The 13521-nt window shown below is 42.7% G+C and overlaps 1 protein-coding gene across 3 annotated transcripts in view; it reads left to right on the top strand.

The window, feature by feature from the left end:
- Positions 1 to 416: 416 nt before the first annotated feature.
- prmt9 (protein arginine methyltransferase 9) overlaps positions 417 to 13521 on the top strand; it is a 78342-nt gene continuing 65237 nt past the window's right edge. For 2 of the 3 annotated variants that reach the window (XM_048528430.2, XM_048528420.2), the window contains exon 1: positions 9386 to 9693. In XM_048528430.2, the coding sequence (XP_048384387.1) occupies positions 9535 to 9693 (159 nt within the window). In that variant the 5' untranslated portion in view covers positions 9386 to 9534. Of the gene's footprint in view, positions 636 to 9385; positions 9694 to 13521 lie in introns of those variants that run through there. The other variant, XM_059645218.1, reaches the window with a different exon arrangement.

Genomic DNA, 13521 nt, shown 5'->3' with positions numbered 1-13521 from the left:
CCATCATTGTTTCTTGAAACATAGTTTTCAAAAGCACAAATGGCCAGGCTGATTGATCAAGTGATGGAAATACTTACTTAAGTAATGAGAACTGTCCAGCAGAGCATAGAAGAATGCCTTCCCTGTAAGCTCTAGTCCAGAAAGCTTTAAAGCAAGTTTTTGAAAGAGCAAAACATGGAAGTTTTCTTGGTTCTGCACTCAGTGCAAATGATTACCTGTGTAAAGGAGAATCAAATGGATGTCAGAACACAAATGTACAATCCCGTGATTTTCCAATGTTTACATTATACCTGGGCATTGGCCAATTAAAGACAACAAGGTGTAGAGCTGGATGAACACAGCAGGCCAAGCAGCATCATAGGAGCAGGAAAACTGATGTTTCGGGCCTAGATCCTTCTTCAGAAAGTTAAACTGTCCTCTTCTGTATCCAGCAGATCATGGATATATGTCAGTAAGAAAATAACTGACCTGAAAAGTATTACACAAGAACAGACTTTCAAAACCTCAGGACAGTCTATGCTGGATTCTGGGTCAGATGGTTCACTGTGAGCAAATTAAAAGGTCGCTTGACAAAAGACTGACATGTGAAGCCAACGACTAGTCCTATCCAATGTAGCACCTAGTCAAACAAGCTGGTAAGTTACTTCACTCATTTAATAAGTGTTACTTACAAAATTGTTTGGTTTTTGAATAGCAATAAGTGGAGAATGTTAATTTGTGACATCTCAGTCCAGTTGAGTTGTGTTATGTGTACTCCAAAAGGACGAGCCACCAAAGATGAGTGATTTGACTGACCTGGATTTTCAAAGCATGAGGGTGTTCAATGTTTCTCAGTTTTATTATACAAGAGAATGGGAATAGTTCAAAGTATTGCCAAGCTCATGTGACATGTAGAAAACTGAGGAACTTGGTGAATTTCACCTGAGTATTACCTGGAGTTATTGGAATGTTTACAAGCAAGAGATTACAACCAGCAAACTTGATAATGTCAGATAATCATTTCAGTGCAAGATATTAAATAGAATCAATTAAGAGCAAAGTGGATGGGAGGAGAAAAGGACAGAGTGAAAATTCAAGAAACCAGGAGTAATAAATGGGGAGAATAGGGGAAAAACAAGTAAGAAGATGAAGGGTAGGGAGAGACACAGCTACTGGCTATGGCATCAGAGAAGAACCCCTGAGAGTGCATGAAATTCTGTAGCCCTGCCTTGTACACAGCTCACAGTTGTTTATGTCTTCTTCCCCTGTCACATGAACTATGTTATCACCCACCATCCCCTAGCCAAAGAAAGAAGAATTTTTTTTTTGAAAAGTCAAGAAACAAAAAGTGTAAGGAAAGATGAGCAGAAGCAAATAGAGGTAGGAGTGGAAAAGTAATAGAGAGTGGAGACAGGCAAGAGAGAGCCACCTTATTCCTTGACGTATTGCACACAATGGCATGGGAAATATCAGTCTATTATCAATTACCATATGCTAATTAACTCCCAATCAGCAAAACATTATTTTTGTTGTTAGAATTTTTTCACACTTTCTTATCAATTTTATCCTTGAAATTTCCAGTGCAAATATTTAGAATTGTATTTTTCAAGTTCTGCATGTTAGCTAAAGATATTCTGTTGTTCACTTCTTGTTCCCATCCAGTAAAGAGTCTCAGCACATCCACATCTCTAGTACCACTGCTGTCCATTTACTAGATGCACAGCACTCAAACCGCTGCTTTCTGCTTTAGAAATCGTTTGTAAGTTGGAAAGATTAGGCTGCCACATTCTATTTCTTGACAGTTTTGTTTAATTGTCTTAACTTTAAGGGGTTAATTATTTTTGAGTTGTGCTGACTGGAGGTTATTAAATATCACAGGTGATGAGGGGTAAAAGGGGAATGTTGAGAGGAAAGAGGGGAGTGTTGAGGGGAAGGAAGGGTGGGTTGAGGTGTAAGAGGGGAGGAGTGAGGGGAAAGAGAGGGGGAGTGAAGGGAATGGTGGCTAAGGGTGAAAGAGGCTGAATAAAATTAAAAGAAAAGTGAATGAAAGCAGAAAAAAGGAAGGGTTTGAGGGGGATGAAGGGGTGCCTACAAAATGATATGATGTAGGGATGCTGGTATTGGACTGGAGTGGACAAGGTCAGAAGTCACACGACACCAGGTTACAGTCCAACAGGTTTATTTGAAATCACACGTCACCTACCAAAGGAGCAGCACTACGAAATCAGTGTTATCAAGTAAACGTTAGACTATAACCTGGTGTCATATGACCTCTTCTCTTAGAAAATGATACAGACCAAGACCTGACAGTTGAAAGGTACAGGATGTCTAAGAATGACAGGAAACTGGACAAAGGTAGAGGGATGTCACAGAATCATAGAAGTGTTACAGCCTTGAAGGACAACACTCAATCCATCATGTCTGCAATCGCTGTTCAAACAAACACATTATCATGTGCCAATCAGTTGCTTCCACCACACTGCAGGTGTTGCATCCATATCCTCACTCAGTAGTTTTTCACTATGACAAGGTGATAAGTTGCCATGAAATGTTTGGGAAGCAGCACCACTTTAGCCAAGCATCAAGGCTGGATTTGAGCCTCTGATCGCATCCAGGTTGTCAGTGTCTATTACTGAAGGCTATATCTGCCAACATTCATTAGCTGATGGACACAGGAGAAGGGAAATCTGCTTGCTAATGCTATCAGCTTATGCACTCTAAGACAGTTGGTATGAGCATGTGCAATGATTGCATATTGTGTTTCTGATATGAGCAGGAACTGCGCATGCATGGTAAATTGAATTGCAATTGAAATATCTGTTAAATTGGCCTGCGTGCTCAGACAGGTTTGCACATTTGTACAGATTTCAGAGTGAATATTATTGGATTTTTTTTCAGTCATGTCACTGAGCTGAGTTTTGAACTCAAAGAAGAAATGCACAAGTTTGTTTCTGCCAAAAGAGGTGATTCTTCAGTTAATTCAGTCAGTGAAACACAGAACCCAAAGAAGAAAAGCAAAATAAAACAAAGAACTGTGGATGGATGCTGAAGATCTGAAACAATGGATTTCAGCAAGGCGTTCGATAAGGTTCCCCACAATAGGCTATTGTACAAAATGACGAGGAATGGAATTGTGGGAGATATAGCAGTTTGGATCAGAAATTGGCTTGCTGAAAGAAGACAGAGGGTGGTAGTTGATGGGAAATGTTCATCCTGGAGACCAGTTACTAGTGGTGTACCGCAAGGGTCGGTGTTGGGTCCACTGCTGTTTGTCATTTTTATAAATGACCTGGATGAGGGCGTAGAAGGATGGGTTAGTAAATTTGCAGACGACACTAAGGTCGGTGGAGTTGTGGATAGTGACGAAGGATGCTGTAGGTTGCAGAGAAACACAGATAAGCTGCAGAGCTGGGCTGAGAGGTAGCAAATGGAGTTTAATGCAGACAAGTGTGAGGTGATACACTTTGGTAGGAGTAACCGGAATGCAAAGTACTGGGCTAATGGTAAGATTCTTAGTAGTGTAGATGAGCAGAGAGATCTCGGTGTCCATGTACACAGATCCTTGAAAGTTGCCTCCCAGGTTGACAGGGCTGTTAAGAAGGCATACAGTGTTTTAGCTTTTATTAATAGAGGGATCGAGTTCCGGAACCAAGAGGTTATGGTGAAGCTGTACAAAACTCTGGTGCGGCCGCACTTGGAGTATTGTGTACAGTTCTGGTCACCGCATTATAAGAAGGATGTGGAAGCTTTGGAAAGGGTGCAGAGGAGATTTACTAGGATGTTGCCTGGTATGGAGGGAAGGTCTTACGAGGAAAGGCTGAGGGATTTGAGGCTGTTTTCGTTCGAGAGAAGAAGGTTGAGAGGTGACTTAATTGAAACATATAAAATAATCAGAGGGTTAGATAGGGTGGATAGGGAGAGCCTTTTTCCTAGGATGGTGACGACGAGCACGAGGGGGCATAGCTTCAAATTGAGGGGTGAAAGATATAGGACAGATGTCAGAGGTAGTTTCTTTACTCAGAGAGTAGTAAAGGAATGGAACGCTTTGCCTGCAACGGTAGTAGATTCGCCAACTTTAGGTACATTTAAGTCGTCATTGGATAAGCATAGGGACATACATGGAATAGTGTAGGTTAGATGGGCTTGAGATTGGTATGACAGGTCGGCACAACATCGAGGGCCGAGGGCCTGTACTGTGCTGTAATGTTCTATGTAATGCTTCTATGTAAAAGCAGAAATGTCGGGAGAAATTCAGTGGGTCTGGCTGCATCTATGGAGAGAAAGCAGAGTTGGCATTTCAAGTTCAGTATCCAGGGCCAGACCTGCTGAATTTCTCCAGCAATTTCTGTTTTTGTTTAAGTAAAAAACAAGAACTGTTCAGAGACAGTATCATGGCCTTTGGATTTTCATGAACAGGAGATGCTGCTTTCCCCTTACTTCAATGTCTTTTTTGCAGAGAGAAGTCGGCAAACACTGTGATGGTACCAAGTTAAGACACCATTTACAAATGAAACATACATCTCTTGTGAACAAACACATCTAATACTTCAAGAGCTTGAAAGATCAAAAAATCAAGTGGATCCAATGTCAGATGGAGTGTGTGGTATCAGATAAAGCTCAAGAGGCTCATTACCTAGTGGCTGAATTTGTAGTAAAATCAAAAAAGCTGCACGCCATTAGTGAAACCTTAATTGCACCTGCACTAAAGAAAATCCAAGGTATAATGTTGGGCACTGATGCTACAAAAGAGATCGAAAAAATTTCATTCTCTGATAATACAGCATTAAAGCGAATTGCCAACATGTCAGCTGATATCAAGGAAGTGCTGCAAAAGGTGTTAGCTACTAGTGGGAAGATTGCTTTGCCAATCTAAAAGCCTTGTGACACCAGCAGGCCCATTCATCTGGGAAATTGCAATTTACTTGCTCTTACATTTTGTTGTGCTCCATTATTCATAAATAGTCAGAAATAGATGAGTTGAGCAGATTTTAAAAATGTTTGGATGCTCGCAGCTGAGAACAATGTATTGTAACCGATGGATTTGAAACATTAGTGCTTTTGATTCTTCTTTAACTTGTTGCTTGCGTTATGTTCTAAACCTCTCTAGTAAGGCTGTAACCATAGTAATCACAAGTAAATGTGACATTTTTGAGCAATCACTTCAGCTGAACAAAGTGGGTTTGCTGTGGAATTATTTGTCTCATTGAAGTGGACCTTGATACTGAAAAGATTAGAACCTCTGTCGTACTACTTATTGTGTAAAAAAGATTTTATCTCATTTACCCTCACATCCCTTGCAAATCACTTTAAATCTCTGTCTTCCCATTCCTGTTCCTTTTAGAAGTGTAAACTGCTTCTCCCTATCTACTCTCTGCAGCCACTTCATGATTCAAAAACCTTGATCATGTCTTTTAGCTTTCCTGTCTCCAAAAAAAAGTCCCAACTTCTCCAATTTTTCATCCCTCATTTATCTGTAAGTTTCTCAACCCTGGAACCATTCTTGTAAACCTCTTCTACACATTTTACAGCACATCACATCCTTGTTAAACTGTGGCACCCAGAACGTACACAATACTCTAGTAGGGATCAAACCAGCATCCTGTGTAAGCTTGGCATTAGCTCTTGTACTCCATGCCCCCAATAATGATGCCTAGAATATGGCATAATTTATTAATATCTGTCTCAGCCTGTCCAGCTATTTTTGTTGACAGATACACACACACACACACACACACACACACACACACACACACACACACACACACACACACACACCGTCTGGTTCTGTTCCCCCTCCAAGTTTTTGTATCAAAATGTTTCATATCATACTTTCCTGCTTTGAGTTTCATCTGCCACCTATCTGCCCACTCTCCCAACTTTTTAACATCCTTTTGGAGGGTACTGTCCTTGCAGTTTATAATTCTTCGAAGTTTTACATAATCTACAAACTTTGAAATGTACCTTGCATGCCAAGATCTAGATCGTTAATGCGTATCAGAAAGTGCATGGGTCCCAGTACCAACACCTGAAAAACTTCATTACAAACCTTTCTCCTGTCCAAAAAGTATCCATTGAGCATTATTCCATGTTTTCTATCATTCAGACAATTTCATATTCACATTGGCGATGACTCTTTTATTCTGTCACCTATAACTGTCCTAGTAAGTCTGATGTGCGGCACTTTATCAGGCATCTTCTGGAATTCTGTATACACCAAATCATCAGCGTTAGCATCTTCGATGCTTTCTGTCACCTCCTCAAAAACTTGTAAATGCTTACAGATGACTTTGGGTTATCCCTTTATGTTGGTTGTCAGTCTTCTCCCATAATTCCACTTTGGATCTTTTATCTGCTGTCTCCACCACCCACCTGAATCTGTGGTATTCCTCTTGGATCTCAATTTTATTTTCTGACACTTAGCATAAGCACGCTTTTTCTTCTTTATCTTAATTTTGATTCTGCTTGTCATCCAGAGACCTCTAGATTTGTTTGTTCCATCTTTCCCTTGTGAGGGAATATACCTTGACTGTACCCAAACCAACTCCTCTTTGAAGTTAAGATAACAAACTGTGGAGCTGGATGAACACAGCAGGCCAAGCAGCATCTCAGGAGCACAAAAGCTGATGTTTCGGGCCTAGACACTTCATCAGAGAGGGGGATGGGGAGAGGGAACTGGAATAAATAGGGAGAGAGGGGGAGGTGGACCAAAGATGGAGAGAAAACAAGATAGATAGAGAGGAGAGTATAGGTAGGGAGGGGATAGGTCAGTCCAGGGAAGACGGACAGGTCAAGGAGGCTGGAAGAGGTGGTAGGCAGGAAATGGAGGTGCGGCTTGAGGTGGGAGGAAGGGATGGGTGAGAGGAAGAACAGGTTAGGGAAGCAGAGACAGGCTGGGCTGGTTTTGGGATGCAGTGGGGGGAGGGGACGAGCTTGGCTGGTTTTGTGATGCAGTGGGGGGAGGGGAAGAACTGGGCTGGTTTTGGGATGCACTAGGGGAAGGGGAGATTTTGAAGCTTGTGAGGTCCACATTGATACCATTGGGCTGCAGCGTTCCCAAGCGGAATATGAGTTGCTGTTCCTGCAACCTTCGGGTGGCATCATTGTGGCACTGCAGGAGGCCCATGATGGACATGTCATCTAAAGAATGGGAGGGGGAGTTGTAATGGTTCGCGACTGGGAGGTGCAGTTGTTTGTTGCAAACCGAGCGGAGGTGTTCTGCAAAAAAGTCCCCAAGCCTCCGCTTGGTTTCCCCAATGTAGAGGAAGCCACACCGGGTGCAATGGATACAATATACCACATTGGCAGATGTGCAGGTGAACATCTGTTTGACATGGAAGGTCATCCTGGGGCCTGGGATGGGGGTGAGGGAGGAGGTGTGGGGGCAAGTATAGCACTTCCTGCGGTTGCAGGGAAGGTGCCGGGTGTGGTGGGGTTGGAGGGGAGTTTGGAGCGGACAAGGGAGTCGCGGAGAGAGTGGTCTCTCCGGAAGGCAGACAAGGGTGGGGATGGAAAAATGGCTTAGGTGGTGGGGTTGGATTGTAGATGGCGGAAGTGTCGGAGGATGAGACGTTTTATCGGAGGTTGGTGGGGTGGTATGTGAGGATGATGGGGATCCTCAGGGGACGGTTGTGGCGGGGGCGTGGTGTGAGGGATGTGTTGCGGGAAATGCGGGAGACGTGGTCAAGGGCGTTCTTGACCACTGCGGGGGGGAAAGTAGCGGTCCTGGAAGAACGTGGACATCTGGGATGTGCGGGAGTGGAATGCCTCATCCTGGGAGCAATGCGGCGGAGGCAAAACCTCTTTGAAGTTAGTTCATTGTTCAATTACAATACTGTGTACCCACCAACTTCGCACAGCAGTCAATCTTTCCTGGTACTGTTCATGCCCAACTGAGATCTCAGTGTGTCAACACTCTGGATTGTTGAACATCATTCTCCACCTTACGATAAAATTAGTATGGTTTCCTAAATGTTCTACCACTGGCAGTTAGTCTACTTGGTCCATCTCATTTCCAAGAAACAAGTCCACAGTGCAGGTTTATTTGAAAACACAAGCTTTCAGAGCGGCACTTGTTCTTCAGGTGTTAGTGAGAGAGATACACAATTTATTAGTAAAAGATCAAAGGTTCACACCAATAATGAGGATATATTAAACCTAAGATGCTGCTAAATCTTTAATCAGTTAGAAAGTCTTAATAGATTAATATGGATATGTAAATCCCTAAATTCCTTTCAAGCCATCGTCCTGAGAGAACTAAAGGTTTTCAGTGTAACGAAAATGTGACATTTTAGGTCAGACAATGCATGTTAGGTGTGAAACCTTGTTCAGAATCTGTTTGTGTTTTGGTTTGCAGTTAGACTGGTTGTACTTCTCAGGTTGGAATTTATGAAACGCCACATTGACTCACTGTCTATAAATTGTGTGCTTTTTGACCAGAATGGAATGTATCTGCAAATACAAATTCAAATTCACTCCATGGATTCACGTGTGTGTGTGTGTGTGTGTGTGTGTGTGTGTGTGTGTGTGTATATATATATGGGGGGGTGTAGAGAGAGAGAGAGAGTGTGTGTCTGCGTGGGAGAGAGAGTCATCCCCTCCAGACCCTTAAGTGGAGGTGTGACCACCTCAATAAATGTGATTCAGAGATAGTGGGAACTGCTGATGCTGGAGAATCTGAAATAAGGTGTAGAGCTGAACGAACACAGCAGGCCAAGCAACATCAGAGAGCAGGAAAGCCCACTTCTGAAAAAGGGTCCAGACGTGAAATGTCAGCTTTCCTGTCACCATTCCAACTCTGAAAATCAGAGTTCAAGTTTGTAATTTGAGAGAATCATGGAGGGAAAGGGGTAGAAATTTTAGGGTGTATGTGTGTTTAGGCAAGGGATGTGTGAGTGTGCAGGGGAGGGCTTGGAGGGGGATCTGTGTGTCTAAGGGAAATGAGGAATGTGTGTGCGGGGTGTGGGGGGGGAGACGTATATGAGAAGTGTGTGCATTTGGTTGGGGACTTGGGGCTGGATGTGGGATGTTGCAGATAGGGGAGAAGTATTGTGTGGGGTTTGTGTGGTATGGGGGTGATGTTGGTGTGTGGGGGAGAGGTCTGTATGGGCTAGGATTTGGGTCTGTATGTATTGTTTGTGAGGTAGGATGTGTGTGTCTGGGGTGAGGTGCTGGAAGAGTGCCTGCAGAGGTGGTTAGGCGTGTGTATTTGTGTGTCTGGTGGCGTTAGGAGTGTGTATGTATGTGTTGGGGGTATTTATGAGTGTGTATGTGTGGGCATGGGCTAGCAGTGTGTTTGTTTTCAGGAAGTGTGGGGGTGAATGGGGTGGTTAGGAGTGCGTGTACACGTGCGGGGAGGGTAGGAGTGTGTGTGTGTCTGTGGTTGGGGTAGAAGTATGTGAAGATAGGAGTGTGTGTGTTGTGGATCTGCACGTGGGGATAGTACAGTCTGTGTGGGGGTGGGGACCGGCGGGTGTCGCGGCGCGCGCCAGATGGGCGGAGATTTGGTGCTCGAGTCGCTTCCGCCGTTTGCCAGGATTCCCCCGACCGCCGCTCTCGATGTCGGCCCAGAGGACTGGGCGCCGGGGCCGGGTTCGCCTGGTTTACCGCTCCCTGCAGAGCGCCCAGGATTACCTGGAGCGGGAGGATTTCGGCACGGCGTTCGCCCATTACCTGCTGCTGCTCAACTTGGCACCGGAGCTGAAAGGCATCATCAGGGTGAGTCCGCGAGGGGACCGGGTCCTACAGCCTCAGGCTCTGGGCCTAGTCCCGTGGACGTCGGCCCACGCTGCCTGTGTCCCATAAACTTCTGGCGACATTGGCCTGCCTCTTCTCACAACCTGATATGCTGGCATTTCAACTTCGAAAAAGTATAGTCAGGACCACTAGTTAGAGATTGAATGAGTCAAATTTATTATAAATACGTCATTTTTACTGACGTTATGGGAATTGCAATTGTATTGAAGGACGTGGAATCCCAATACGTCTAACTGCATCTATTATCTTGGATTTTTTGTACTATTGTGTGCGCCCTCCTTACAGGTAGTTCCTCGGCTCACTGTCTGTTGGCAAAATGTTGTTCGTGGTCGTTTGCCATTGCCTTCCATTCTCTGGGACAGGCCTCCAGTCTACCTCGGCCAGAATGAACGCTGTTGTCACTGTTCTGAACCGACACTTTCATCGACTGAGCACCCATAACCCTCTAACTGCGTGAGCTGTTATCAGTTCTAGTGACCCTGGTGACCATTACTTATCTGCAATTACCCAGTTTAGTTCAGAAGGGCCAGTAACCTAATTTCAATTGTAAGTGCAATAGCTAGTTGACAGTAACCTCTGCACGGATCCATTGAAAGGATATTTTCTGCATCTGCAGTATTTTATGTTGATTTGTCTTTCAAAAATCGTTTTATGGAGCGGTGAGTTCTTTAGATTGTGGCAAAGTCAAATAGGGTATGAAAATTAACATTTGAGAATCTCCAAGTCTCAACTTATTAGAATATCAGATTTGAAATTTATATTTGTCAGACAACCCATACCTTTTTTTCCGATCACTAGGGACATTTCCCAAATACAGCGTTGACAGTTTTGTATTTTATAAAGTTTTCCTGACTTGTAAATCTCATTGTGAATTACTTTGATCACAATTAATGTTTTTTTGAATTTGGGGGACAGAATTGTGAATACCAATCTTCACATTAGACTTTTGGGCAATTCTGGGTCACGTGGTGCTGACAGTTGTGAAGAGTACTTTGTATTATTGGAAAATGAGATTAGAATGGTTAGGTGCTTGTTTTTGACTGGTGCAGACTTAATGGGTGGAAGGGCCTTTTTCTGTGCCGTAGACCTCTGTGATTCTTTACTGCATTTTTGCTGATCTAGTATTTTCCCAGTTACACATGCTTAAGTCAGCATGGTGGCTGTGGTTAGCACTGCTGCTTCATAGTGCCTCAAGCCTGGGTTCGATTCTACTCTAGTGACTGTCTGTCTGTGTGGAATTTGCATATTCTTCCCATGTTTCTATGGGTTTTCTGTGTGTGCTTTGGTTTCCTCCCATGGTCCAGAGATGTTCAGGTCAGGTGGATTGGCCATGATAAATGTCCAGGCTAGGTAGATTACAGAGATTGGGTTGGGGGAATGGGTCTGGGTGGGATGTTGTTCAAAGGGGTGTTGTAAATGTGATGGACTGAATGGCCTGCTGCCACAATGTAGGGATTCTATGATTCTAAGTCTCATCCAAGTTTACAATTAAAGCTGAATGGATAATTTTTAAGCATAAGGGCAGCTGATTGCCAGTGACATCTTTGTGAAGTAGTTCAGAGATGATATCTGGAATAATATAGAATGACATATGATATGCCAAAAAAAGACTTTGGACCAAACAATCAGGCCACTTATGCAGTGTGCATTCTTTTTAACCTACCTAACAGCATTAGTGTCTTCCCTATTCTCTTGCATGTTACTGTAGATTCCCTTACATTCATTTGATTGCCCCAGCAGCTCTTGTTTCTGAAATAACGAAATCCAAGTTTTTACAAGGTGGAACTCCATCAACCTTGTCACTTCCTTGAAAACTGTCATATAGTAGTAGTCTTCTGGTTTTCTTTCAAATATTATTGGATCTCCTCAACAATTGATTTAAACAGAATGTGCTTCCTCTAAGCCTTTCTAACCCGTTACACTACTCTATTACCATTCTGCAATAAAATTTCTATCATATAGCTAACTTGGAAGCAGAGTGGAAGAAGAATATTCATTTCAGTCAGTGGCTTATTTTATCTTGATGAACATGTGCAACTTCAAAAAACATATTCTTCCCTCTTTTCCTAATGTGTCCCTTTCAAAATCCTTGAAAGTCGCTTCCTAAATCTGTGCCCACCTTTGTGCAAATCCATATTTGTACCTTCTAAACAGGTTTCTAGCCCTGCTTCATACTGATATGTTTCTAATCAACTTCACAAATGATGTTATGTGTGAATATGTCCATGATATACTAATCTCATTTGTCCTCCACTTGTGTGAACCTTTCTGGGACTGCATCCCATGATGCAGTATGGGGAAAAAGCAGTCCAATTATTTTCACTCAAAAACAAAGTGCTGGAGAAACCTGGGTTTGGCAACTTCTACAGACAGAGAAACAGTTATTCTCACTCTTTGGCTTTTTCCACGTGGTTGTGTAAATTGTTTTCGCTCAACGTATTGTCCAGTTTTTGTTTGAAAACTGGATACTGAATCAGCTGCTTCCATTTTTTTGGCTGTGCTTTCTAGTTGCCGATAACACTTGATGTTGATACATTATTGTTCCTTTGGGTCAGCTTTAGGTCTTCTGGGAACATTGCAGAAGTCCTAATTGTAACACTTCCCCAGTTCTTGGTTTGGATTGGAAATGGTTCCTTTGGATTGGAAAACTGCAAGTTAGTTTAATATAGAATAAAGGTGATCGTTGGAAGCCAGGAAATTAGAGACCATTTAACTTAAAATCTGATGTCAGTAAATTACTCAGGCCTATGATTTAATAATAGGGCGTCTAGACACCTTGAAAATTTCCAGTTGTGGCTTTGTAAAGAGTAAACCATTCCTAGCCAAACAGAGTAAACCATTTTTGAAGATAACAAAGTGTGAAGCTGGATGAACACAGCAGCCCAAGCAGCATCTCAGGAGCACAAAAGCTGACGTTTTGGGCCTAGACCCCCTCCAGCATCTGCAGTTCCCATTATCTCTGAAACCATTTTTGAAGATGTGATTGAAGAACTGGACAGAGAATTGTCTCTGGTTATTTAAATAGAATTTCTGAAGGTTTTTGATAAAGTTCCTCAGCAGAGTCTCTTTGCTAAACTTGAAATTTCTGGAATTGCTGCCAGTTATCAACCTTGTTAGGAAATTGGCCAAGCAGAAGAAGATACAGAGTAAGTTTTATGAGCCGTAGGGATTGTGACCAACAGATGTGATTAGTGATGTTCTGCAAAGCAATATGTTAGAGCCTCTATTATTTGTTAAATTAAGTAGTGACTGAACTTAGTGCAGGAAAACCTAAGGTCTTTAGACTTAAAAAGGATAGAACAGAAAACTCACTTTAAATATTGCAAATTTAGACTGTGGAAGTCTGTTGAAACTCGGAAGTGCAGGTACGCAAATCATTTGAAATGTCTCTTAACAGGTAGAGAAAATAATTAAAAAAGCAAATGGAATGTTATGCCTCTTGCAGCCTCTTGGCTGTGCCTTTTGCAAAGCTGCTGAGTAGCTGCAAAGCAGAAGTCAGTAACCGATGTGGAGTCCTGACTTAAGTTAGCTGGTTGTGTCTTAAAGCTAACATCCTATAAGTTGGAAAGAACTTGAAACCACTGTTTATGCTCAAGGGCACTAAAGTGATACATTGGTCTTGGGGGAAAAAAATAAAAGTGCACCCCCCGTGGGAATATCCTGTATGTTATGTAAATTCAACTACATATACTGGCTGTTACTGCATTTGTTCTGTCTACCATAATTTTATCACTGTGATGGTGGCTCTGAGGTGTACACATTATATTTAGTGGGTAATGTTTTAACAAA

This window comes from Stegostoma tigrinum, chromosome 1, assembly GCF_030684315.1.
Source record: "Stegostoma tigrinum isolate sSteTig4 chromosome 1, sSteTig4.hap1, whole genome shotgun sequence".
In the NCBI taxonomy this organism is placed as follows: Eukaryota; Metazoa; Chordata; class Chondrichthyes; order Orectolobiformes; family Stegostomatidae; genus Stegostoma; species Stegostoma tigrinum.
The sequence above is the reverse complement of the archived record's forward strand: the minus strand, read 5'-3'. Positions and strand labels throughout refer to the sequence as shown.